Source organism: Loxodonta africana, chromosome 24, assembly GCF_030014295.1.
Source record: "Loxodonta africana isolate mLoxAfr1 chromosome 24, mLoxAfr1.hap2, whole genome shotgun sequence".
Classification (NCBI taxonomy): domain Eukaryota; kingdom Metazoa; phylum Chordata; class Mammalia; order Proboscidea; family Elephantidae; genus Loxodonta; species Loxodonta africana.
The window spans coordinates 40,593,957-40,620,502 of record NC_087365.1 but is presented as its reverse complement, the minus strand read 5'-3'; the positions used below and the strand labels follow the sequence as shown (position 1 = coordinate 40,620,502).

General features: G+C 58.0%; 2 protein-coding genes across 6 annotated transcripts; one reads left to right on the top strand and one right to left on the bottom strand.

The window, feature by feature from the left end:
- Window positions 1-1,468: 1,468 nt before the first annotated feature.
- EMILIN3 (elastin microfibril interfacer 3) lies at window positions 1,469-8,438 on the top strand. The gene is made up of 4 exons (XM_064276089.1): window positions 1,469-1,635; window positions 2,900-3,022; window positions 4,250-4,473; window positions 4,708-8,438. Exons 1-4 carry the CDS (start codon window positions 1,469-1,471, stop codon window positions 6,480-6,482), a joined length of 2,289 nt encoding a protein of 762 aa, XP_064132159.1. The 3' UTR covers window positions 6,483-8,438.
- On the bottom strand, window positions 7,847-24,761 carry LPIN3 (lipin 3). Of its 5 annotated transcripts, none has more exons than XM_010591689.3 (20): window positions 24,681-24,761; window positions 20,097-20,296; window positions 18,875-18,970; window positions 17,694-17,962; window positions 17,399-17,482; window positions 16,948-17,068; window positions 16,439-16,781; window positions 15,133-15,232; window positions 14,854-15,014; window positions 14,374-14,467; window positions 14,216-14,285; window positions 12,425-12,517; window positions 12,304-12,347; window positions 11,533-11,671; window positions 10,378-10,526; window positions 10,159-10,245; window positions 9,466-9,618; window positions 9,178-9,292; window positions 8,985-9,088; window positions 7,847-8,812 (listed from the first exon to the last, which is right to left on the bottom strand). In XM_010591689.3, exons 2-20 carry the CDS (start codon window positions 20,286-20,288, stop codon window positions 8,668-8,670), a joined length of 2,559 nt encoding a protein of 852 aa, XP_010589991.1. In that variant the 5' UTR covers window positions 20,289-20,296; window positions 24,681-24,761; the 3' UTR covers window positions 7,847-8,667. The 5 variants fall into 5 exon arrangements, with proteins under 5 accessions (XP_010589991.1, XP_023406019.1, XP_023406022.1 ...); XM_023550251.2 differs by having other exon boundaries at window positions 24,632-24,755; XM_023550254.2 differs by having other exon boundaries at window positions 10,378-10,508; window positions 24,632-24,755.
- Between the last annotated feature and the right edge of the window lie 1,785 nt (window positions 24,762-26,546).

Here is a 26,546-nt window from a genome sequence, read left to right as displayed (position 1 = left end):
TTTGAAGCTGGATTCTCCTCAGCCTCTGCATTCCAGTTCCAGAGCCCAGGAAGAAGAACCACTGGCCCAGCTTGGATCACCTGTTCTCCCCCCGGGACCCACAATCCACTATGGCTGGGAGAGGTCAGGGGCATGGATGTGGGTGTCAGAGCTGACCCATCCAGGTCAGGGTTTAGGGCATGCTGTCTAAGAAGGACGTGTGTCTGGGAGGCGGAGAGCTGATGAGCACCCTTGATGGCATCACCTCACTCAAAGAGTGTTGATTCACGTCTCAAAGTCCGTTTGGAGGGAGGTCTCTCCAGGTGTGCCTTAGAATTCTGTGTACCCTTCACTCTATCAACAACTTGGGTAAAGGCACAGGAGACCCATGGACATCTTTGGAGGAAGTCCCACTCTACTGAACGACACAATCAGGATTCAAAGGGCTCTGTGCTGGCCAGAAAGTTGGGACAATGAATGATATTGAATGAGGATAAATGTAAAGGCCAACTCTCAGGTTCAGAATCAGTATCATAAGTGAAATACGGAGGAAGCCTGGCTTAACAGCAGCTCCTTGAGAGAAAGACTTAAGACTTTCTTTGACAGACAGGATTATGAGCCAGGGCTGTGGCCCAGCAGCCAAGAACTTCCATTGCACAAAGAGCAGCAGAGAGTCCTTGGCTGGACCGGGAGGTGGTGGACATTGAAGGCTGGGTGCAGCCCATACCTAAGAGAGACAGACACAACAAGGATCCTACTAGAGGGGACACTCTCACCAACTGGCAGGGCTGCAGCGGTTAGTGGGGAGGGGTCAGCAGAGGTATGACATGTCCTGGACACCCCCAAATAATGATGGCATGAGACAGCAGAGCTGGCCAACAGAGATCCGCCCCCCCTCAGCCTATTCCAAGGAGCCGGCTGGTGAGGTTGTGTCGTTGCACACCCAAACACGTTCTTCTCGGGTTCAGAGCCCTCACTTGTGGCCTTCTGGCCCACGCGGGCTTTTAAGGTCAGCGTGCCCGGCGGGTTGGTGGCTCCGCGCCCGCCCGGGTGGGCCTCAGGGATCTGGCTATGCTTCTTGCCCAATGCCCGCAGGCTACGGTTGTGGATGGGTGTGTTGGGGACAGGGGGCCTACCAGGATCTTCCCGGGTCTGCGCCCTTCTTAACCCCTTGCTTAAAAGGGCCCCTCGGGCCTCAGCTCGGAGCTGGGGCGGGGGGCTGGCGGCGGAGGAGGGGGCCGGCGGAGGAGAGCGGCGCGGTCCCAAGTTTATGCTAATCCGCGCAGAGCCCGCCTCCCGCCTCCCCTCGGCGGCCCCAGGCGCGAGCTGCCCGGCCACTCGGCGGGACGCAGCCGCCGCGAAGCGCCAGGCGGCCGGGCTGGCAGCTCCGGGGGCGCGACCGGCGGTGGGACTGGCGAACCGCAGGGCGGTGCGGCTGGCGGACACCGGCGGGGGGCGCCGCGCGGCCAGGTGGAGGGCCGGGGCCGCGATGGGCCCCCGCCGCCTGCCCGTCTGGCTGTGCGCCGTCGCGGCGCTGCTCTCGGGCGCGCAGGCCAAGGGCACCCCGCTCCTGGCTCGGCCCGCGCCTCCCGGCGCCTCCAGCTACAGCCTCTACACGACGGGATGGCGCCCGCGGCTGCGTCCGGGGCCGCACAAGTAAGCGCGGGCCGCGCCGGGGCGGGAAGCGGAGGGATGGGGCACCGGGCCCGGGCACGGCTCTCACCTGCCCCGACCCCGCGCGGGTGCGGCACGGCGCCAGACACCCGAGGGGGCGGCACCGGGGAGAGCTCCTGCCCGCGCGGGCGCCCCTCGCTCGGGGAAGCTGCGGGGCTGGCGAAGAAAACTCAGCCAAGGGGGCTTGGCGCGGCGGCTCGGATCCTGGCAGTGCCCGCGGAAACCTTTCCAGCGAAGTAACACTTTCCAGCTGCACTGTGTGCAGACTCCGGGCGCAGCCGATCAGGTGGAGGGAGAGGAGGAAGGGCGGTCTGCGCACGGAGCACGCGGGGCTCACCCTGCCAGGGCTTCCCACCTCTCCCCTGCCCCGCCAGGTGGGAAGATGGAGCCATGCGCCCGGTGGCCCGGTCCCCCTCCGGCTGTCAGCCCGGCTCCAGCGACCCGCTTGGGAGCCCCTTCGTGGCTTGGCCGCATTGCTAGTGGGGGCTGTTGGGGCCCGTGCCTATGCTGAGACTCTGTAACAGAATTGTCTCAGCATCTGGTCTTTAGTAAGGCAGTGGCTTGTGAACTGGCCCCAGTGGGGCTCCGCCAGGACACCGTCTTGTGGAAACTCTGGCTGAATTTGAGGGGTATTTAGGAGGAGAGTGCCCAGCTCATAGCTGACACGCAGTGGGCCCAGGCAAATCAGAGTGGCCTTCCTGGAGGAGGTGGTACAAGAACTGGTCTGTGAGAGAAAACAGGCGCAAAGACAGGGGCTGGAAGACTACAAGGTGGGATGTGTTTTCCCAGGAGGCAGAGGAGCATGGATGAGAAACCTGCTGTCAGAGAAGGCACTAAGTTGGGATCTCAGAACCTCCAATGTGAAGTTCAGGAAGTTGGAACCAGTTAAGGGGTTGGAGGAGAGTGAAGATGTGGGGAGGCGCTTGAGGGGGAACCCAGGGTGGACCTCAGACCACAGGAATAGCCTCCATACCAGGCTCCTGGTTCGGTACAATGCCTAGCGCAGTGACCAGGCCATCCCAGAGGCTGGGGTCAAAGAGACCAGCAGTGCGGCTGGGACCAAGCCAGAAGATCCTGGACCCCAGGCCAAAGGCTTTGGCTCCTAGAAGCTAGGAGGAACGACAGAAGAGAGATGGGGGGGTCTGGTCCCTTGCTGAGGCCCATGGATGGAGGGTGGGGAGAGGATAGGAGCCTCAGTGGGCCTGGCCAAGGCCAGATGCTCCAAGGGTGCCATTTTCCCCTGCAGAGCCCTCTGTGCCTACGTGGTGCACAGGAACGTGACCTGTGTCCTACAGGAGGGAGCAGAGAGCTACGTAAAGGCTGAGTACCGGCAGTGTGGGTGGGGCTCCAAGTGCCCTGGGACCGTCACGTGAGTGCACCCCCATCCCACCCATTGGGATCCCCTGGCACAAGGCCCAGCCCTGCCTTTAGCTGAGAACAGCCACCAGCTCCACAAAGGGCTGTAGCTCCTTGGACCTCAAAGATCCCATCCCAGCCCCTACACAGACCAGAGTGGATCAGGGCCCCAGAGCTGGAGTGGGCCACAGAGGACCCCAAAGGTTTTGAACAAGTTGTGGCAGGGAGACGGGGGTAGGCTTAGGTTGCAGCCCAAGAGCCACAAGGGGACAGGAGGAAGGTACCAAGGGGAGAAGCACAAGGTAAAGAGGAAGTGACATAGAGGGTGGGGGAGGGGAGAGAGCAGAGGGTCACACTAGCAGTGGTTGATGCTAAAGGGGGCCTGGGCAACCCAGGAAGGGCTGTGGTGGTTAAGAGGGAGGGTGTGGAAGGCAGAGTGCGGGGTACTCAGGCCAGACAGGTGAGGCCATGTGCGAGGACCTGTGGAGGTAGACAGGTGTGCGAGGCTCTACCTGGAGAGGTTCAGACAAGTGCCAGAAAACAGACCCATTTGCTCCAGTGCATCAATGGGTGAACAGGTACATGGCTACGCAGGTGCTCACCGTGAGCCTGTCCTGCCCTCTGGGGGCCACCCTCTCCTCCCTGCTGACCTCACAGAGTAGGCTAGGGAGGAGTGGGAAGAAGTAGGAGGAGCTGATAGAAGCCAAGACTGGTTCCTGGACAGTGAAAGTGGTGCCTGCCCCAGCTCCGGGGAACTGCTGCCGACCCACAGGCCGGGTTGGGGCTTTGTCAGAATTCTCCAGGTACCACAGAAGCCACAGTGGAATTTCTGATGGCAGCATGAGCTAATAGGACCCATGTGGTCTTGGGAGTGTTGGGGCTAAATTCCTGCTACCTCCCACCACCCCAGCAAATAGGATGGGGTGGGGCTTCTACCTGTATCCTTCCCGACCAAGTCTCTGATCCTCAGGAAGGCCTGTCCTCACCCTGTCACCATAAACACAGAAAAAGGAAAGACCCTGGAGGTGGAGAAAGATCTAGGCCTCATATGGGTATCTGAGAGTGGCCCTGAATACTGACCTAGGTCACCTAGCTGGAGGCAAGAACCTCAGGCCACAGGCAGGTTCCTTGGGTCACAAGACCAGGCGGGGCTGGGGCTGGGGCAGAGCTATGCTGCAGCCACCCAGATCCTGTCCCCACCCAGATCCTGCCCCCTACCCTCTTCCCCTCCTGGGCTCAGGTACCGCACAGTGCTCAGACCCAAATACAAGGTTGGCTACAAGACGGTGACAGACATCGCCTGGCGTTGCTGCCCCGGCCTCGCTGGAGAAGGCTGCCCCGAGCACCTCACTGACCACCGGCCCACCCCACCCCAGCCAGAGCCTGAACCCCAGATTCCCTCTGGGCAGCTGAACCCAGGCCCTAGGCCCCCTTCTTACAGCAGAGTGGCCCCCAGCCCCCACGGTGAGTCTACCCATGGAGACCTTACCAAGGTGATCAGTTTCTTGGGCTCAGCAGGGTAGATGGGAAGGGGACTGACCCAGGCTGGCCTGTGGCAGGGCTGAGCCCCGGGACCCTTCCCCAAGTCAGGGGCAGGCTATTCTCATGAAAAGGTTGGCTTAGAACAGAAAACCTTGGGCAGCTGACGGACATGACAAGCTGAGAGACGCCCTGGGGTTCTCTTCTCCTCTTTCCCAGGAAGGAAACGGCCAGGGCTGTTTGGTGAGCGGCTGGAGCGCCTGGAAGGTGATGTCCAGCGCCTGGCACAAGCATATGGTACCCTCAGTGGCCTCGTGGCCAGCCACAAGGACCCCAACAGGATGAGAGGTGGCCCCAGGGCTCCTGACACCCCTGTGGGCTTCGGGGTCATCCCCAAGGGGTTTGTGGGCCCGGGAGACAGAGCCAGGGGGCCATTCACACCTCCTCTGGACGAGATCTTGGGCAAGGTGACAGAGGTGAGCAACACACTGCAGAACAAGATGCAACTGCTGGATGAGGTGCACGGGCTGGCCCTGGGCCATGAGGCTCACCTGCAGCGGCTACGGGAGGCCCCACCGTCCCCGCTCACCTCCCTGGCCTTGCTGGAGGAGTACGTGGACCACCGGCTGCACCGGCTCTGGGGTGGCCTGCTGGATGGCTTCGAGCAGAAGCTACAAGGCGTCCAGAGTGAGTGTGACCTGAGGGTGCGGGAGGTGCGGCAGCAATGTGAAGAGGGTCAGGCAGCCAGCCAAAGGCTGCACCAGAGCCTGGATGGTCGGGAGCTGGCCCTGCGCCAGGAGCTCTCCCAGCTGGGCACCCGGCTGCAGGGTCTGAGCGTGGCTGGCGGAGGCAGCTGCTGTGGCCAGCTGGCCCTAATTGGCGCCCGCATGGACAGCCTCGAGCGAAACCTACAGGTGCTCACCGAGGCCCAAAGGGCTCATGGCACCCCCTCTGGGGGTGAGCTCACTCGGCTCTCTGCTGCCATGCTTGACGGGCGGCTCGAGGGCCTGGAGACCCTCAATAGGACAGAGAATGGAGTGAGGGGTTGCTGCCTGGGGGTGGGGGAGGGGGGATGGGGAGTGGGTGGCTTTGGGGCCACGTTGGAAGAGCGTGTGCAGAGCCTTGAGGAGCGCCTGGTGACGCTGGCTGGGGAGCTGAGCCGTGACAGCGCCCTGCCGGGCAGGTCCACACAGCCCCTTGTGCAGACAGAGCTGGCTGTGCTGGAACAACGGCTGGTTTCGCTGGAGACCTCGTGCGCCCCCAGCACCACCTCAGCTATCCTGGACAACCTCGTGGCAGAGGTGAAGGCCTGGCAGAGCCAGAGCGAGGCCCTCCTGCGCCAGGTGGCCAGCCATGCGGCCCTGCTCCGACAGCTCAATGGCACCATGGCTGAGGTCCAGGGGCAGCTGGCAGGAGCAACAGGCAGCTCGCTTCAAGGCGAGATCACCCTGCTTAAGGTCAATCTGAACTCAGTGAGCAAGTCACTTACAGGCCTCAGCGACTCCATCAGCCAGTACTCTGATGCCTTCTTAGCTGCCAACACATCCCTGGACGAGCGGGAACGCAAGGTGGAAGCCGAGGTCCACGCCATCCAGGAGCAGGTCAGCAGCCAGGGCTCGCGGCTTCAGGCCGGCCACAGGCAGGTCCTGAGCCTGCAGGGGGAGCTGGAGCAACTCAAGGCTGGTGTGGCCAATGTGGCTGGTGGGCTGAGCCGCTGCCAGGACACAGCCCAGGAGCTCCAGCATGCAGTGGGCCACTTTGACCGGAGGGTAGCACAAGTGGAGGGCGCGTGTGGGAGGCTGGGCCTGCTGGCCGCCAGCCTGGACAGCTTGGCCGCTGAGCCGCTTAAACCCAGGGAGGGCCTGTGGGGCCACATGGACCAGCTGAACCGCACGCTGGTCCAGCACGCACAGGACATTGCCCGCCTCCGGGATGACCTGCTGGATTGCCGGGCCCAGCTGGCTGAGCAGGGGCGGCCGGGGCAAGCCAACTAGGCAGGTGGACGGGACCCACCCCGCAAAGCCCACCAGCCCTGGGAATGGCACCTCAGAGCCAGCCTTGCACAGCTGTGCCTCCTAGCTTCCCCCAGTATGAATGCCACCTTGGAGGCCACAGAAGAAATGGGCTTGGTCCAGCACCACATGACTTTGCTAGCCACCAAAATCCACGCTTGGTGCTGTACAAACTGGACAATGCAGAATAGTGGTCAGGGCAAGAATGCTGTGCCTGAAGGCAGGAATAGACTCAGGACACCTCAATTCCATGGTCTGCAAATTGCTCCTCTGCAGACACCCCAGAGCCCAGTAACTGCAAAGACCTACAGGTTGGCTCTCAGATAGTGGTTCTGCCCATATCTCCATCTGCCCACAAGGAAAAGCCCCCAGCTCATGGAGGCTTTTGGTTCCCTTGGCCCTGTGCTCACGATTCCTCCCTTCTCCTCTTGGCTTCTGTCCCCGGCTGTCGGGGCTGGGCTTGCATGGGAAGGTGATACCCCCGAAACTGTTCTCACACACAGGCTGCTGTTCTTTCCCCAAGGAGCAGGTGCTGCTGGGGGGTTCCAGCTCCTCACAAGTCCTCCAGGATGAAATGGAAACATAGACTTGGCCAAGAGTGCTCTTCATCCCTTCTGATCCTCTCCCAAGGTGAAGGTGTAGGCAGCTGTAGAATTTCAGAGGGAAGGACTGGGTCCAGGTGATGTGTTTGGGGGCTCCAGCCCCAATTTATCCTTTTCCTTTCCTTCCCCAGAGGTATTTTCAGGGCACTCTGGCCCCATACAGTGGCACAGTGGTTAAGAGCTTGGCTGCTAACCAAAAGGTCGGCAGTTCGAATCCACCAGTTGCTCCTTGGAAACCCTATGGAGCAGTTCTACTACTCTGTCTCATAGGGTCGCTATGAGTTGAAATCAACTCGACGGCAAGGGTTTTTTTTTTTTTTTTCTGGCCCCACATGATCCTCTTCCTTCCATTTTGGGGGAAGATCTTCCCCCCCAGGTCAGGGCCTCTCTCCTGGTATACAAAATGGCCTGAATGTGGCCAGACCCTAGGGAGGGAGCCACAGCTGGAGAGAAAGGGGTCCAGGCCTTGCTGCCAACACCCTTGCAAAACCCTAGCCCTACCAGAATAGTCACCCAATGGTGTGAAATTCAGGTGCAAAAACATGGAGGGTCAATTTGAAAACAGGTATCCATCGGGCTTGCACGGTTCCCAGAGGCTTCACGCTCATGTCTGCTGAGCCTCCTTGCCTCAGTTTCCCCCACAGCTGCAGAGGCCCTGGTGTGCTATTCCGCAGGTCCCGCAGCCCTGCCTCAGCATTCTGGCCTCCACTTGGGAACTGTCAGGGTGGGCAGGTTCTGGATTAAAGCTTTTAGCCCATCTAATGGCACTGTGTTCACCAGCGACGGTGCAGGGAGGGAGGGCTGCAGTGGGCGTCAGCCCTGCTTCCCACAGCTCCTGGGACAAGAGCCCTCAGCAGCCACCTGAGCACAGAACTGGCCGCACAGGCCAAGGTGGGGCAGCTGGGCCAACAACCACCTGCCCCATGGGGCTCGGGGGGGAGTCCTCAGGGAAGGTGCTGAAAGGAGCAAGGGTAGCAGCTGGGTGGGGGCCACACTCCCATGGCCCTGACAGTGTCCTGGGAACCCCCGCTTCCCTGCTGCTGGTGGGGCAGGTACCAGAGTGCCTAGGGCTGGGGCGGCCTCATGTGCTGAGATACCAGCAAGGGAGAGGCAGTGACGTGGGAAGGGGCCAGGGCTTGGTGGAAGGGTCTGGCTTCAGTGGGTATGATGCAGGCTCCCTCTCCCCGCTGCTGCCACAGGGCAGCCCCCAGCCCTTCCCTGAGGCCTCCAGCCTCAATGGGCTCCCTCTTCTCTCTGCCCATAAGGAATTGATTCAAGGCCCCAGAATGACAGGACAGAGACACCAAGGGCACAAAGAACCCTCAAAAAGCCCGTAAGCCATACATTTAATTGCTACAGAGGCCAGGAGCATTTGCCCCACCCCTGCCACTGAGCTGGCAGAGGCAAGACAGGACACGGGGCAGGGGGAAGGGGGAGCCTCTGTGTCTGCCAACCAGTCCACAGCCCCCTCCTCCCCTTCAGTTCTTTGGACCCATGGTACCCCACTTCTATCCCTATGCCTTGGGACACTCAGTTCTGGGCCAGGCCAAAGAGGCAGGGCAGGCTCAGGCCAGGGAGTCCAGGTCCACATCTGGCAGGGGCTCCCGCCAGTAGCTGAAGCTACTGTATTCTGGCTCGGCCAGGTCTACACTGGGGCCACGGGCCACAGGCGGGAAGACGAGACCGACCACCTCACCAAGCCGCTCGTATCTACAGGCAGAAGGGGGCAGGCACTGAGAGTCTGCGTGGCCACTAGGCCACGGCCTCTGCCTTGTCAGGCGGAGACTGCATCATTCCTGGGAGCCCTGGGGTAGAGGGCAGAGTCCCGGGTGCGGTGGTGAGATGGGGGCCCAGGGAGAGGCAGGCTGGGGTTTGGCCTCACGTGGATTTGTGGCTCTTCATGAGCTCCTGGGTGAGCTCCCCCCGCGGGTTGACTGTGAAGATGTGAGACTCAGGGAGGCCCACCTGCCGATAGGCAAAGACATCCTGTGGGGGACAAGAAGGGACCAGCTGAACAGAGGCCAGCTGGGAGGTGAGGAGGAGGTGGTTCAGCCGGTGGGGTGGGGACACCTCACGTTGGGTCGGTTCCCAAAGGCGGCATAGAAAGGCTGTCCATGGGGCAGGAACAGCTGCCGGATGTCACTCAGGCAGGCGATCTTGAACACCTCTGGCTTCTTCTCAATCACCTCTCTGGGGCGACCAGGGTCACAGGCAGGAATGCGCGTGAGGAGGGATGGAAACCAGGCAGGAAGGCAGGGTCAGGTGACCATGGGCCTGAACCCAGCCCTCAGCTGATAGCCAAGGCAGTGGGCCTGCCCCTCCCTCCAAGGGGTTGTGGGCTTGTATTGTGTCGGGGTGGTTACCTGTGGAGGGCGGAGAAGAGGCTGCTGGGAGATAGTAGGATGGGGCCCTTGGGGAGGCCACAGCCTTGCTCGCTCACCCACTGCAGGTACCCCTTGGTGAGGTCAGCCATGCCGATCGCCCGTGCAGAACAGTACAGGAACTTGTACCCATTTCTGGGGGCAGGGGTGGCACAGAGCCATCAGAGACCAGCCTTCCCCCATCACATCCTCTTGGCAGTGCCACCAGCCCTGGGACTCCAGCCTCCAACCCCAGAGACCTTTGCCAGGAGGGGACTCAGGGAAATAGCTGGGCCAGGCCTGAGAAGTGGCCTCAGCAGCTGTCCCATTTGGAGCATGGACTGAGTCCTGAGGACCACAATGCATGCGGGCTCGGGCAACTCTGTGGGCCTCCCTACAGCAGGAAGGCCAGCAGTTAGACTCGGATTCTGGAACATAGCCCCAGGAAGACGAGTTGCTCATAGAACTGAGGACCAATAGGTAGTAGGTTTGAGCTCTCCAGGCACCCGCCCCAGGTTCTCCACTGGTGGGCCTGCCAGTCCTTCACACCTAGCTTTCTAGACCAGAAAACAGGGCTCGTCACTCCCTCCCACAGGTGGGGGCCTGACCCTGTCCCTGTCCCCAGCTCAGCTTCCCAGAGCAGAGACCAGAGGGCCTGAGGCTGTCTGTCTCCCCTCCCATGGCCCAGGCACTCACAGGTGGATTTTGTGGTAGAGACTGGCGATGCCCTGGTGTGTCCAGTCTTTCCCCAGCTGGGGCAGAATGTGGCCCAGAGCATCCGACCTAGAGCCAGGGAGGAGGGGTCACTCTGAGGCAGTCCTGCTACCCTCATGATCTGTGAGTGCAGCCCCACCACACCTGTCCAGATAGAGGAAGCAGGACCCCAGGCTGCCTGCCCATGGCCGCAGGCCTTACTTGGTGATGGTGCCATCGATGTCAGAGATGACCACCTTGTCGTCCCATTTCCACAGGTAGATGGTGGCCTTGCAACGGCAGGTGCCCTGGTACTGGGTGGTCACGCTGAAAACCACATCGTTGGCACCTTCCTGCAGGTTCAGGCACCGCTAGGGCCAGGCCAAGGGGGAGTTGTGACCAGCTGCAGGTAGTTGTGGCCAGCGCTCTCTGTTTGGGAGCCTAGCCCATGCTGTGGGCTTCTATCCCTACAAACTTCTCATTCACCACCTCCTCCCAACTCAGAGAACCTTCCCGAACTTCTCAGAGACAGCCACACACCGACACCCACATGGGCAGAGGGTGGCCGTGAGGAGGCAGTGAGGGAGCACAGGCTGGGGCCCTGCATGGTGCCGGCACACGGGAGCCCTAAACTCCCTTCTCTCCCCTTCAAGAAGAAATTCGCAGATGCATCCCAGCCCTGACTCCCCACCCAGGCTTTTCAGGGTAGCCCCATGGCGGTGGCACTGCTCTTGGCAGGAGACCCCATTCCATAGATCAGGGCCCTGTGGGAATCTTCACGGGCAGCCCCCTGCCTGGGGCTCAGGTACGTACCTCCACACTCTCTAAAGAGAGACTGAGCCCTGTACATGATCCATAGAGTAGGGTCAGGGCAGTGCTCAGCCAAAACCAGGTGACCAAGGCTTCAGGGCCCTGGCTGACCCCAGGTTGGATGTGACCAGGCAGATGGCATCCTGCTCTGTGTCAGTCTGGCCAGACCCCCCAGGCACCTCCCTGACCATGGAGCCACCAGTCACTGAGCTCAGAGAAGACGTGGCCTGAGGGACCATAGTTGCCACAATCTGAGGGGCTGCCATCAGCCTTTAACTCCTGAGGTGTGGCTTCCAAGGGCAGAACCTGAGCCAGCTGACCCACTGAAGGCAGAGATTTTAGGACAACATAAAAGAAGGCTTTTTCACTCAGAGCATCTGACAGGAAAATGGGCTGACCTGGGCAGGAGTGAGTCCCCCACCCCCAGAGGTTATCCAAGCAGAGGCCATCAGGGAAGCTGCCAAGGGGTGTCTTCTGGTCTTTGGTGAATGCATGGCTCCATGGGACTCTGGGACAGAAGGGTCCCAGCCCTGCCACACACAGGAACACATATATGCACACACTTACAATCTGTTCAGAGGAGAGGCGGAGGGACTTCTTGTAGGTGGGCGTGTAGGCTGGAGGTGAGGGTGGCGGGGAGGGGACCTCAAGGATCACAGGGCTGTCTGGGCCATCGTCCTCACTGCTCAGGACATCTACCTTCTCCCTGTGGGCAGCCCAGGCTCTCAGGCCACCTCTCCCCAGCTGAGGGCCCTGCACTCCCAGGAGACACCCATCCTCAGCCCAGGCCACAAAGCCTTGGCCTATCCTTGCAGACAGTCCAGGCTATCAGAGGTCCCTCCCTCCAGCCACCACCCATTGATGGTGGCAGACACAGGGACTGGCCCACAGTCTACACCAAGGTGACAGCAGGGCTGGAGCCACGACGCAGGGTGCCCAGGCCTCAGTCTGCACCCTCCACAGCCAGAGGGATGCCAGGGCCTGTCTTGAAAATATTTACATGAAAAGTCTACGAGTGCTTTTTAGCATTTATTCCCAATCATGCCTGATTTGGCTTCAGTGGGCCTATCCTTAGTCACCCCACCCAACCTCAGACATTCTGGGTCACTTCAGAGGTGAAAGAAGGAAGCAAGGTCAGTCCCCCAGAAAGAAGGAAACAAGGTCAAGCCCCCAAGGTAGGGCCAGAAGTCTGAATTTCCACTCTTTCCGACTCTGCCATTTCATGACTGGGGAACTTTGGGACATATCTCAGGGAAAAGAATGGGTGTACAAGTGCAGGGAGAGTTTCCCCAGGCTCCAGCCTCAGCTGCAAAGCCCCAACGAGGCGTTCTAACTCACCTCTGCACCTCCCTGGCTGTAGTCTTCACCCTCTGGCCACTGCACTGTGGGGAGAGTGCCCATCTCGTGAACCTCACTTCTTGCCCTGGGCTGGCCCTGCCCCACGATCATGACTGCCTACCTCTTCAGCAGGGAAGTCCCTGCGTCGCCAGGAAAACCACCACCGCCCACCCTTCCGGGGCATCTTCTCCTTCTCCAGCTTGTCCACGGTGCTCTGTGGGCAGATGAAATCCACAGTATTTTTTTCTGCACAATACAAACCTACCTCACACTGCCCTTGGGGCCCCCCATATGCCCATGGTCTGTGGTGACCCTGAGCAAGGTGCTGTCAACATCTGGAGGCTGAGGAAGCACACTCGCCTCCATCCTGGGGCTCTAAGCAATGACGCATAGAGCTAGACACAGGAGACCAAGGGTTTTTCCTACCCCCACCCTGGCCCTGGCCCCCTAGCTCTAGCCCAGCCTTGGCCTGGCCTCCATATCTTATGGATCGGTATCCCTACTAGAGTAACTGAAGGCAGTGTTTTGGGAGTTTCTCAAGATCTGGTACTACCTGCATGATGCCACCAAGGGGCAGTAGGAAGGACAGTCTATGGCGAATACTTCCCTAACCTAAGGTCAATGGTCCTATTCCATGAACAGCCTCCCTCTCTGTATGCTACCATCATTGTCTGGCTGGGGCAACATGACCTTGTGAAATGTGTTGATTAGATCTGTACTAGATAGCCTCAGAGAGAGCCCAGGCCAAGGTCCAACTGGGAGACATAGAGTCCTATAGATGCAGAAGGGAGAACTCAAGTCAGGAAAACATGGGCTCAGGGTAGGTTGAGCATGGTTCTCATCTGAGCTGGGAATAGGCTTGAGGGAGTTTCCCAGGGGCCCCAAGTAGTAGGTCTGTCTGAGTACACTGAGGAGAGCCAAGTAGGGGAGAGTGACCCCCTTCCTTCCCCTACGCACAGACCCAGAGCCAGCCAGAAATGCTGGGGAAGGAGCCGAGCATCACCAAAGGGAGGCACCAGCTTCAACATCTGGTCAATGATGTTCTTTGGGCAAACCCAAATGAGCTGAGAACAATGGGTCAGACCAGAGCAAGGCTCTGAGTGGCTCCCAGAGGGGCAGAAGAGACAGGGGCAGGTCGGTACTGGCTGTTGCTGACCTGGAAGGCATTGTTCTCCGAGACTGAAGGAAGGTAGCCTAGGAGGATCAGGGTGGAGGCTCTGGTGGGGACTGAAGAGGCTGTGTTGCTTCCCACTTCTGGGCATCTGCACGTGTTATTTCCTGCCATTCACCTGGTTACAGCCTACTTGACCTCAGATCTCAGCCCAGTGGGCACTTCCTCAGCAGAGTCCCCTGTGGTGGCTCTCAAAGCGCCCCAGAGCTCTCCTTCCCAGCACTCACAACTGAATTACATATTCAACTGGGTGACTCTGATTAAGTCCATCTTCCGACGAGGTTAGGGACTGTTTCTATTTACTTCATGGCCATCCCCAACCTGGGCCTGGCACATAGTAGATACTCAACAAACATTTAATGCTGATATAGCAAGTAAACACCCCCAGTCCAACCAGGAGGGGTTCTCAGGGCAAGATGAAGAGTGGGGACATCTGTCTCCCTGATCCAGAAGCCTCCCATGGAAGGCCTGTCCCTATTTAACATCTGTTGGATGTTTATGCCCCTCTGGTTTGTCCTGAGCCCCCCCTTTGAGGCAAAGGCCAAAATCCAATAGGATTCAGCCATGACAGGAAACCAAGGAAGGGCAGGACTCTGTCCTCACAGGATAAGGGCCAGGATGGGGGGACCTGTCTCCTCCCCCAGGGGCCATCTCTGCCCACCCTCCACTTCCTTGCCAGGGGCCCCCACCCCGAGGCTATGGCCACCTCCCCAGCACGCCCAGTGGAGTCCTAATCATTACCTTGGGCAGGTTCTTCTGGAAGGCTTGTAGGGAGAGGATCATGGGGGCAGCCACAGCCCAGTTATAATGCCTGGAGAGAGGAAACAGGCTGCAGCAGCCACAGGGTCCCGGAGGTGGGGTGACTCACGGGCGGCCAGGAGTCCAGCCCCGGCACTTACTTCTTGTTGATTTTCACCACGAGGTTGGGGTCGTCCAGGAGGCTGGGGTTTTTGGCAAGGTCCTGGTAGGTGACGACGTGCTGCCTGAACTTCTCTGGGCACAGAGGCAGGGGGTGAGGGTGAGGCTGGCAGATCTGCCTGTGAGATCTGCACTCTAGTCACACACACCTCCTGCCAGCTGGGTCTTTACCCGGTGGGTTCCTCCCTACCTTGTGGCTTTTGCACCTGCTGTCCCCACCCTGAGCACCTGCTCATCCTGGATTCGCACTGTCACCACTCAACGCTGAGCATTTGCTTTGCAGTGGCTTGGGAACACCACCCTGGCTGACTGAGAGTAAGCTCCACAGAGCAGAGGTGGACAGGGAGGCCAGTCCAGCTCACGCCTCTGCTGCCGCACACTCCAGGGTCTTCACTGACCCCCCTTGGTCCCCTGGGCTTAGTGCTGATCCTCAAAAGGGCTCAGGCCATGGTGACACATACCCAGGGAGATGTCCTGGCTGTCAGCCAGTCCCCCACAGAGGGACAGCGCTATCGTATCCACTGTATCTGGAGGGGGTTCTGGCATGTGTTCAGGGTTGGCGTTCTCCAGGAGCTTCTGGTTGCTGGGTTCACTCCACGTCCTGGCCCCCAGCTCACAGTCACTGGGGACAAAAAAGCCAATGGCAACATGAATACAAAGTGGCTAGGTGGAGGGTCCCCACTCCTCCCAGGCCCCTAATGGAGGACCTAAGACAGCCCAGGTACCCAGGACTCAGGCACCTTTGGGGGAAGTAAAGGGCCACATTCTCAGAGTCCAGGGAGGGCAAGTCATCGAGGTAGATGTCACTGGGGCCCAGGTGCTGGCTTCTCTTCAGGGAGCCTGAGGGCAGAGGAGGGGACACCTTGGACTCAGCATGTGCTCAGCAGTGTGCGCAGTGTGCCTCCACCCTCGAGGCCTCTAACGTAGCACCGCCAACAAAACTTTTTGCGATGACAGAAAGGTTCCAGGTCTGTGCCATTCAGCATGGTAGCCACTAGCACATGTGGCTACGAACACTTGAAATGTGGCTAGTGCGAGACGGAGAAGCTGAATTTTTAACTTCATGTGATTTTAATTACGTTTTAAGCAGCCGCATATAGTCAGTGGCTACTGACCTGGGCAGTACAAGCCGACTGCCTTCCCCCCACTCTTAGGGTAAACCGCAGCTGTGAGCTGCAATGGTGTGGCCTCTGCTCATATCTCCAGCTTCCTCCTAGCCCTTTCCCCTGCGTTACTCAAGACTCGTGAGCCCCTCAGTTTCTAGAACGTGAAACCTCTCTCCCACCTCACGGCCTTGACACACATTGTTCCTTCTGCTTTAGAATTCTTTTCCCCTATTCCTCACTTTGTCAGTTTGGTGTACTGTGGTAGCTTGTACATTATAATGATGCTGGAAGGTATGCCACCAGTATTTGAAATACCAGCAGGGTCACAGCTTTCAGTGGAACTTCCAGACTAACACAGACTAGGAAGAAAAGCCTGGCAATCTACTTCTGAAAATTAGCCAGTGAAAACCCTATGAATCACAACAGAATGATATTCAACATAGTGCTGGAAGATGTGCCCCCTAGGTTGGAAAAGTAGGTTGGAAGGCACTCAAAACGCACAGTGGCTGCAAAACTGGACTTGAGCATACCTACATGATGAAGATGGTACAGGACCGAGCAGTGTTTCGTTCTGTTGTACATGGGGTTGCTATGGGTCAGAGATGACCTGATGGCAACTAACGACATTCCTCTCTTGGGTGGATTTTTACCTTCCACATCTCTGCCCACTCAGAGAGGCCTCCCCTGACCATGCGATTTAAATACACAGCCCCCATCCCAGTTGATTACGCCCTCCCATATCACCCACGCCATGCTCTTTCTTGTTTATGCAGGTGTTGCCTGTCCCCACCCCCAACCTGGACTGTGAACCCCATGAGGGTTGGTGCCCAGCACAGTGTCTGGCACAGAGTTGGTGCTCAAAACATGCTTGAAGTTCCAGAGTCACTCAGGGGTAACCAGAGGACAGGGAAGCAGTGGGTGAGGCCCAGTCATCACTCACCTCTCCTTCTGCAGACCCCCGCTGGTGGCCTGGTGGGAATTGGACCCTCCAGACCTGCCCAGGTCCACAATTTTGAGGCAGGAGGGAGGTGTGTGTCCCCGGTGCTCTGAGTCCTGGTTTCCTCCCTCTTCGGGGTGGGGAGAGGGATGTCCACCCAAGCGGGAGCCTCTGCGTCAGGCTGAAGCAGGTCATTGCCAACTTCTGTCTGCAGGATTGGGGATTCCAAGGAGTCCATGCCAGCCACAGAGACAAAAGGGGTGCTAGGCCCTTCCCGACAAGGAGAGGTTGCCTCGGTCTTGCCTTCAAGGACCATCAAGGAGTCGGGCTGCTCAGCTTTGGCTACCTTCAGTCAAACAAACAGAGAGGATGTGGGCCAGTGCAGGTTCTGCCTCCCACGCCCTAGAAGGCCTTGGGGAGGCAGCCCAAGTCTCAGTCACTCCCATCCTGACCCACACGGGCCATGGAGCCCCCAAAAGGCAGGGATGGGGGTTTGACATGGAGGAACTCACCTTAGGCAGCCGCCCCCAGGGCCACTGCATGTGGGACTCAGCTCGCAGGGGGCTGGGCTCTGAGGCCCGAAGCTCTAGCTCTGAGTCACTCTTAGGGGATATCAGCCCACCTGCCATGAGACTGCAGGAAACAAGGACTCAGTGTCCCCCCAAGTCATCCTGCTACCACCCTGCTGCCCACCTCAGCCTGGGAAGAAATAATTGCAACTCATATGATGCCGGTGTTGGATCCAAAATACATGAAGAACGTGTAAAGAATATATAAAGAGCACCCACAAATCAACATTAAGGTAAACCAGTAAAAAACAAAAAACAGGCAAAAGACTTGAACAAAAGCTTTACAAAGAAGCTATACAAATAGCAGGTAAGCACATTAAATATGTTTATGTCACTGGTCATCAGAACAAGGCAAATTGAAACCACTGTGAGACCTTGGCTTGGAGACTCTCACCTGGTCTGGGGGACCCACTCCCCATCGGAGTAGGGGTAGATATCTTTGGGCTGCAGTAAGGACTCCCCTTCTGACTGGACACTGCTGAGGAGCCACAGGGAAATGGTCACTGACAAGACAGAGTACCCCCAGAAGGGCACCAGAGCCTACGAGTCAGGGACTTGGGGAAGTAAACAACCAAAGCTCAGAGAGGTCAAGGACTTTCCCAGGGTCACACAGCATCAGCAGAGGAACCAGCGTTTGAACCCCAGGTTGCTGTCCCCACTCCCTCGGCCCCTGCCTGGTCCTTACATACCCTGGGGGCTCCAGCCTCGGCTTTTCCCGCAGGGACAGCTCACTCTCGGTGCCTGCCTCCAGCTCTTCCAAACTCGAGTCAGCTGTCACGGTGTCCTCCTTCCGCCTGGGCTTCCTCCTGCGCCGCCTCTTCTTCCTCCCCATGGAGGCCATACCCGCCATAGCAGGGCTCTCAGGCCTACTGGCTGTGCCCATCTGGGAGTCCGAGGGGAAGCTAGGCAGTGCCCCCCAAGGGATAGGTGAGGTGCACAGGCGGGGAGGCACATGTTCCTGTGGAGCAGACCAGGGGAACAGCTGAGAGAGCTGTCAGAATCCCAGGCCCTGTAGTGAGCTCACGTGGGGTCAGGACAACACGCACAGATGATGGACAGAGGGGGCAGCAACACGCCTTTGCAGCTGCCAGCCTCAGAGCTCCCTAACAGCGTAAGGCAGCCCCGATCCCTGGAAGCCACCCACGCCCTGGCAGGCGAGGGTGCTGCACCCTCCACACGGCAGAATCCTGGGTATCTGCCTCTCATCTCCTCCTCTGCCTACATCAATCACAGCAGCACCTACTTCTCCTTTAAGACTCAGCCCAGGTGTCACCTCCTCCAAGAAGCTTGCCTTGACCATCCCCAGCCCTACCACCAACGCGTCACTGTGACAGCAGTATTATTCCATCATCCATTGCTTCTGTGTCTGTCTCTCAGACTACTCTGGGAGCCTTCTTGAAGACAGGGGTCATGCCTCGTCCTAGTCCACTACGTAGTGTCGGCATACAGTAAGTACTCAATTAACATTTGTCAAGCTCAAAACAGTTTAAACATCTCTATTGGCTTGAGCTGGGCATTGTCTCCCTTCTCTAGATACTGTCTCTGGCACCACCCCTAGGATAAGCCACACGTTATGCTTTCCAGCCCCTAACCAGTCCCTGGCACCTTCCTCTTCAAGCCACCTGGGAAATGCTTCCTCTTCGTCCTCCAGGGCCACCCCAGGTTTCCCCTGAGAAACCCCTCCCAGCTTGTCCTGGAAGAGGGTCAGCCCATCCCCCTCCCCTGGGCTCTGGCAGCATATCACGTGTGCCTGAGGCTGCCCCGGCTGACCCCTCTGTGCCAGACCCCCACCAATGGGACAATGACAAACCCCACTGCCCCACCCAGAGGGGCACCAGCACAGGCGGGAGGGCAGGTGCAGGGCACTCACCTCTTGGCTCTCCAGCTCCTGGACAAAGAAGGCCTCCCCGTTGTCCCCCAGCTTCATATGCAGGTCCACTGGCTCCCCGTTGATCTCAATGTCTACCTGCAGTGGAGCAGGGTCGGGTAGGGCCTCGCTCCCATGCTCTAGCCCACTGGCCCCCAGCAGGGCCTCGCTGGGAACCTCTCTGTCCCCCGGACTTTTGTGTGCCTGGCTGCTCCCCCCAATGAGGGTCCTGCTCCTTTCTCCTTCCTCAGAGAGGCTGCTTGCCGTGCCCTCTCCCTCACCCACGTTACCCCATTCTCTGGGCTTCATTGCACTTATCACTGTCTCAGTTAGCTGGCTGATTCTTTTGTTTCCACGTTCCTCTCTCTCCCACACCCCACAACGGGAATGTAATCTGTCTTGGCACCACTGTATCCCCAGCCCACAGGACAGTCCCCAAACATTTGATGATTGCATGAACAACGGCAAGAATTACCATTTACTGGGTACTTCATACAGTATTTTGTGTAGTCTCATTTCATCTTCACAATGACCCCTTAAAGTAGCTCCTATCATTATCCTATTTTATAGATGAGGAAATTGAGGCTCAGAAGAATTAAGTGTAATTCCCTGGGCAGGGGCCAAGAGAGGAGATGAGCCCAGAAAGTCTGAGTCTACAACCCTGGGTCTTAACCACTTAGCTATACTGTCTCCCGCAGGGTTACACATTCCTATTAGGATTCTGGAAAGTTCACAGCCACCTGAAGGACATGCAGGTTCATCAAACTTCTATTCATATACAAGACCTCAGTGTGGACAGAAATCTCTGTCCGTTCACCTGGGCCCAGTCAAGACAACGAGGGTTTGCTTTCAGAGTGCTGGCAAAGGGACAATTGGAGCGCCACCACATACCTGGCCTGAGACAGTGTTATCAGCTCCCGTTAATCCTTCCAAACCATCTCACTACCATACCAAGCAGGTGAAATTGTAGCCATTTGTACAGGTGAAGTGACTGAGCTCAGACATGATGGGCCCTAAAACAGGCCCTGCCCCACTGTGCTACTGCCATGGCAAAATGGAAATCCCTCCAAAACTCCAAACTACGCCAAGAACTTTCAAAGAAAACACAAAAGAAGGGAAGCATGTCCATCTACGGGAGGCCTGGGTCCTCTCTGGGGACTGCAGTGGCTGTCCCTGGCTTTGAAAGCCCACTCCGTGACGGCCACCTCACCCAGCTAGTACTCACCACCTTCTCCCGTGACCGCAGGACGCCCAGCTTGCCGAAGCGCACGTGGAAGGGTGAGCAGCGGAAGGAGCCATCCACCTGCTTTACCACCAGCACATCGATGCCGCCACTCAGCGTGGCTGGGTTCAGACCCCGGTACAGCTCCTTCACTGTCCCAAGCACAGTCTCCGCCAGCTGCCCCACGTAGTTCATGACTGATGCTGCAAAGAGAGACACTGCTGTGGACGTCCCGCCCACGGTCTGACCACCCAGGTCCCTGGGCTTATCTTTGTGCAAACCTCGGAGTAGTCTTCACACAAACAGGTTACAGGCCCTAGACTTGGGTTCTGGCCCAGTGTCCTGCCGCAGGACCTGTGGACAGCTGCCTCCCTTCTCCAGGTGCCAATCTCCACGTCTGTAGAGTGAGGCTCTGGGGAAAGCAATACCGAGGTGCCCTGCACCTCTAAATGCCATGACTAACGATAATGATCACAGTACTCAGTGGGCACAGCTCGTTTAATCTTCACAACAACCCTGTGCAGCTGGCTGGGTGGGTGTTATTACTTCTGTTTACAGACAAGCCAGCTGGGGCTCAAAGAGGTGGAGTGGCTGGCCCAGGGTCTCACAACTTGTAAATAGAGGAACCAGGATTCGAATCTAGGTCTGTGTGGCTGCAAAACCCTTGGTGTGAACTGCTGGGATGGCCCAACTATAGAACAGGAGGGGGGAGGCACCCCTCCCTGGGTGCCAATTTGGGGCAGCCTCATGACATTCAAGGTGTCAGCCTGACCAAAGCCCTGCTGAGTAAAGGGCAACAGACCTGAAGGGTGATCTTCTCACCCCAGAGGATGGGAAAGGTGTCTCTGTTCTTCCGTCTGAGAAATGGGTTCAGCTGTCTTGCTGCCTCCTGCTCCTAGGAGTTGGGAAGGGCCTTGATAGGCCAACCTGACTGATTTGTGGGGGACCAGGAGTGGTGGCACCTCAGGTACCTCAGACGCTGCCCAGTCCCATTCCTGAAGTCAGAGGCCCAAGGCTCCCAGCTTAGAACTCCTTCCCAGTTTCCCTGATAGGAAGCTCCTCCATGGGTCACAGGATGACCCCAGGGTCTCTAGGCCATAGTTCTCAGCCCCAGCCTCAGCCCTAACCCCTACTGCTCAGACTGGGGCTGACTCAGCTGGCCAGGCCCTCAGGCCCACATTCAGTCTGTGGGCTACCCCTCCTTCCCCCAGCCAGACCAGTCTCTCCAGCTCTCCCATATAGGCAGGGCTGGGCGAGCCAGAAGCAGGAGGGAAGAAGCCAGGGCCATAATGAGAGCCGCCACCAAGCTGGCATGATGCCCACCCTGCCTGCTTCAGCTCATTGCTCCACCCTGATGGCCAGGCCAGTGGGCGGCCCACTGCCCCTCTGGCTGCTAGGACCCAGACTGCCGCCACCTCCACAGGGCATGTCCCTCTCACTGACCCTGCATCAGCAGCCCTGGAGGACTGCCCACCATGCAAGACCACCCCTCAAAGAAGTTAAACCATGTATCCAACGTTAAGCAATGTATCCAAGCCCTATTAAGCTAATAGGGCCATAGGCTGGGAGGGTGGGGGTGTATGAGAGGAGTGTGATGATTCAAATGCAGGTCTCCTGGCTCTGCACCATGGGTTGCTTCCATTCCATGGTCTCAAAAGCACTCACCAGAGCTGCCTGCAGAGAGGGCAACCCGCCCACAGCCCACCGCTGCCCAGCCCACTCAAAGTGCAGTCCATGGACTAGCAGCACTTGCGTCACCTAGGAGCTTGTTAGAAACGCAGAATCCTGGGCCTGACTCAGCCTGAATCAGCTACTGAACCGGCCCCTCTGCCTTTTACCAAGATCCCCTGGTGAGTCCTGTACCCTCCACTGTTTGAGAAGAACTGTCTTAGTGCTCATAGTGTGGGGCCTACCCCTGGGAGAGCCTAAATGATAAGACCCCATCCACCCCACCCAAGACAGCACTTCTCAGATAACAGCTGTATTCTGTCTGTCCAGGAACATGGGACTGAGCAATGAATTCTTCTGGTCTACACCAGAGCCACACAGACATAAGGCACAATTACAATGGCTAAAGTGAGTGGAGAAAAAAAAAAAAAAAGAGGACCCCTAAAATGTCACTCAAATTCAATAAATATTTTATCTGCAAAAACCAAAAAGACCAAACCCATTGCTGCCAAGTTGATTCCAACTCATAACGACCCTAAAGGACAGAGTAGAACTGCCACCATAGGGTTTCCAAGGCTGTCAGTCTTTAGGGAAGCAGACTGCCACATCTTTCTCCTGTGGAGCTGTTGGTGGTTTCAAACTGCCAACCTTTTGGTTAGCAGCCAAGTGCTTAGCTACGGCACCTGTATGTGCGAGGTGAAATTCTCCACTTTGTTTTCTCTCAACCTAACACCAAACACTATGAATACAGGTCTGGGCAGGCAGACAGACTGACGAAGACAGACACTTGGTGGGGGAGGGGGCAGGGCTCTAGACCACTGCACCCAGGAAGAGCAGAGTGGACTCTGGAAGCTTCTAGGAATAACGAAACAAGCATGGGAGAGCCAGGTCAGGGATGGGGACAAAGGTCTGCCCAATTGCAGACCCAAGCAGGGTCAAACCCCACCTGAGCCCCCTGCCCTACAGAGAGGACAAAAGACCTGGGGTGCAGGAGGAGGGCGGCAGGCTCAGCTCGTTGGAGTACAGGGTTTAGGCCAAGTAATTCTCTGTCGTATGGGGCTCTGCTGTGCATTATGGGGTGCATAGCAGCATTCCCGGCCTCTACCCACTAGATGCTAGTAGCACTCCTCCCAGTGTGACAACCAAAAATGTCTCCAGACTTTGCCAAGTGTCCCCTGGAGGGCAAAACTGCCCCTGGCTGAGAACCACTGATCTAGTGGGGAGATCCAAGTGCAGAGATGGCACTCATGGGGCACTCAGGCCCTGCTCCAATCCTCCCATGAGGACAGACACTTAGGGGGCTCTGGACCACTGTACCCAGAAAAAGCAGAGCGGATGCTGGAAGCTTCTAGGAATAAAAAAGCAAGCATGGGAGGGGCAGGCTAGGGATAGGGACAAAGAGTGCTGTCAGGCAAGTAGCTTGCTGGCCTTGGTTTCCTCTTCTACGAAACGAAGCCTCAGTTTTTCAGACCCTTGTCAGGGCTGACATCACAGGAGCCTAGAATCCTTTTCTCTCCTTGCTTCCTGCACCCCACATCTGCTTGCTCAGCATTTTGGCCTCCCACAACCTACCCAATGCCTGCACCCATCACTGAGTGCACCTTCTTTCCCCAGGACCCATCTCTGCCTCCTAGGTCTTCACCAGCTAGAGGGATAGCTCTCTTTGGCTTCTCTATATCACCCTACACGGCCCCCCCCCAACTAAAATGTCCTGCTGGGGACTCTAGTCAGCTAACTGCACCTCAGGGCTTATCAGTACACCTCCCTCCCAAGACCCTGAATCTTATTCCTCAATTTTCTGCTCACCTGGCCCCCTCTTTCTTCTCCTGTTCTCGGTCAAGGCTGTATTACCAGAGGCCTAGACCATGAGTGGCAGCAGAGCACTATGGGTATGGGCACTAGACTGTCTGGGTTCTAATCCGCAATCTGCCACTTACTAGCTGGGAGACCTTGGGCAAGTCACTTTGCCTCTCTGAGCCTCCATTTCAGCCTCTAACCTAGGGATAACAATAGATCCTCCCTAATAAGGTAGGTGAGGAGTGAATGATATAATTCGTGTAAAGCACTGACAAGCAGTAAATGCCTAGTACGCGTCACCTATCATCATCTTTGTCATCATGACTGTCCCTGTGATCCTCCCCACTCACCCAGGCATCCTGAGGACACTGGCCAGACTCCTTAGCTGCACTTGGATGCCTGCAGTTGTAAGGCCTTTGATAATGGTGGCCCCACTCTGCAAACACGCAGATGGGCTACAGGCAGGAATCAGGGGTGTCTGGTCCAAGCCTCAGACCCCACTTTGGGAACATCCACAGGCCTCCCAGGCCAGCACACAACTCCACCATAAGAACGCCAGAGCAAGGTGTCCTGGGTCTGAGCTCTCAGCCCTTCAGGGGCCCCAGATTTGGGGAAGGGAGTGCAGCTCTCCATCTAAGACCAGAGGGTGCAGGAGGGTAAGCGCTCCTGCGGCCCTAGAAGGGAGAAAGCGCACCCCGGGCTATCTAGCGGCGATCTCCACAGCTGCATCGGACTTGCCCAGCCCAGGCAGGCGGGGCGCCAGGTCAGACCCCGTTTTGCAGCTGAGGACACTCAATGGCAGAGAGAGCAGGTGTCCCCCTCAAGGTCACACGGTCAGCCTGGAGGGAAGCCGGGCCAGTCTCCCCTGCGTCGAGGCTTCTGTATCTCTCTCTCCAGATCTCACAGCCGCTGACCGGGGACTGAGACAGCGTGAGGCAGTCCCCTCCACCCCAGCGTTCCCATCTGACGGCAGAGGTGGAGTCAGGCCCGCCAACAGGAAGGAGCGAGGATCGGATGGCAGGACACATGGGCAGACGGGGGCCACCCCTTCCCCGGCCCGAGCTGGGCCCTACCTGGGGCGCTGCCCACTGGAGCCCCTGGACCCGGAGCCGCCGCCTCTACCTGAGTGCACAGGCCCAGCAGCTAAGGGTCCTCGGGCTCGCACCGACTTGGCGCTTCCGCCTCCTGTAGGCTGGGGTGAGATCCCGGCCCCGCCCCCTCCACCAGCCACGTGCGGCTTCCCCGGCCCCAATCAGCCCGGGCTCCACCCCCCGACGAAACCCCGCCCAGCCCCGTCGCCACGCGCTGCGGCGCCATTTCAGCCACAGAGGCTGGGGCGGGGCCAGGCTTCAGGCTCCGCCCCGCAGGGCTCCGCCCCCGGCCCGCCCCGCCCCGGCCCGCATCTCCGGGCTGCCAGGTGGAAGGTCTCTGCACCTGGCCACCTGCCCCACCACCTGGAACGACGAAAAGCCGGGACTTTGGAATCGGGCTGACCTGGGTCCTCCGGCTCTGCTTTCAGCTGGCTGTGTGACCGCGGGTAAATTCTTCCCCCTCTCTGAACCCATTACCTGCTTTGTCAAAGAGTGGTAAATCGAAAGCCACCTTGCAGGATTTTCGAGATTACATGAAATGACGTTTGTGAGGCTCCTGGCGCTCCACCTTTCCCTTCCGCGGGGCAGCCTTCCCTGATTCCCCCAGACGGGACCCCTCGTGTCATACATACCCTTACATAGCCCACAGTTGTAATTACATATTTGCTTGAATAACTATTGATTAATGCCTACCTCCCCACTTGAATATGAGCTCCGTGAGAGCAGGCGTCGAGTTGGGCGCGCTCACCCTGACACTCCAGCGTCCACCACAGTGCCTGGCATACAGCAGGTGCTCAATAAATGCCTGCTCCTTCATCCGTCCATCAGACGCTGTGATTGAGCGACAGCGAGCTCAATACTCCCACTGGCCAGCAGAGGGCAGCGGTGCCCAGCTTTCTCGCCCAGCTGCGCACTCGCTCCGTCGGACAGCGCTGGAGTTACTTCCGCCGCGGCCAGTGTTGGACAGGTGAGCCCGGCTGCGGAGCGGCTTTTCCCTTTGGCTCTGTGGTTAGCCGCCCCTCTGACAACCTGTGGGCACGTAAGACTCTAGCTAAAGGCTCAGGATCCAGGGGCATGACCCTCACCCCCTGGTGAGCTGAGGTCCATGGAGGATGGTCAGGAATTAGGTCTGCAGGGGCGAGGCTGGTTGCTGTGGAGCAGGAGGGAGTTCGCTGTAAAGGGGAAGGGCACCCAGGGTAAGGCTTGAAGGGGTGTGGTGGCAGTGGCGAAGACCCAGGCTTGAGAAAGTGGTGGGCGGTGAAGAGTGAGAAGTGGCTGCCGCTGTGTGATCCGAAGTGACATGACCTGGTGGGAAGTGGCCAGCTGAACCCAGGCAGTGTCTGGCCAGCATTTCGTTGGGGTCTTGTTGAGATCGGAGCTGTGTCATGGTGGGCAGAGGGCAGCATCAGGACACAAAGACGTCCGTGGCAACATTAACATAACCATTACTCCTAACAGTGAAGCACTGGAGACTTCTGGACATCAAGAATTCCTCCAGGGAGCCTGGGAAGAAATGAAGGCAGAGACAGAGCTTGGGGCTGCAGGCAACACACTCTTTGCCTTTGAGCCTCAATTCTTTCGTCTGCGAAATGGTGATTAAACCCTACCTTTTTTTTTTTTTTTTTTGTAGAATGTTATGGTGAGAATTCAACAGGATGAACGAAATCAGTGGTTCAACCTTAGCTGCAGGTTGGACTCACCTGGGAGCTTTGACAAATACCGATGGCTCCAGAGATTCTGATGTCATTGGAGAGGGGTGTGGCCTTGGGAGTGGGCCTTTCAAAAACTCCCCAGGTGTTTGTAACCTGCAGCAGGGGCGACAACCACTAGCTAATGAAATGGCTACACACGGTGCAGGGCACACACTAGGCACTCAATAAATGTTTATCAACTATTT

Excerpts from the sequence above, each read along its gene's own strand:
- EMILIN3 (XM_064276089.1), top strand. The coding sequence starts at position 1,469 with ATGGGCCCCCGCCGCCTGCCCGTCTGGCTGTGCGCCGTCGCGGCGCTG. Across the intron at positions 1,636-2,899 it reads CTGCGTCCGGGGCCGCACAA|AGCCCTCTGTGCCTACGTGG; the intron begins GTAAGCGCGGGC and ends TTTCCCCTGCAG. Across the intron at positions 4,474-4,707 it reads AGTGGCCCCCAGCCCCCACG|GAAGGAAACGGCCAGGGCTG; the intron begins GTGAGTCTACCC and ends CCTCTTTCCCAG.
- LPIN3 (XM_010591689.3), bottom strand. The coding sequence starts at position 20,288 with ATGAACTACGTGGGGCAGCTGGCGGAGACTGTGCTTGGGACAGTGAAG. Across the intron at positions 17,069-17,398 it reads GAGTGGGTCCCCCAGACCAG|TCTCATGGCAGGTGGGCTGA; the intron begins GTGAGAGTCTCC and ends TGTTTCCTGCAG. Across the intron at positions 8,813-8,984 it reads ATGAAGAGCCACAAATCCAC|ATACGAGCGGCTTGGTGAGG; the intron begins GTGAGGCCAAAC and ends TTCTGCCTGTAG.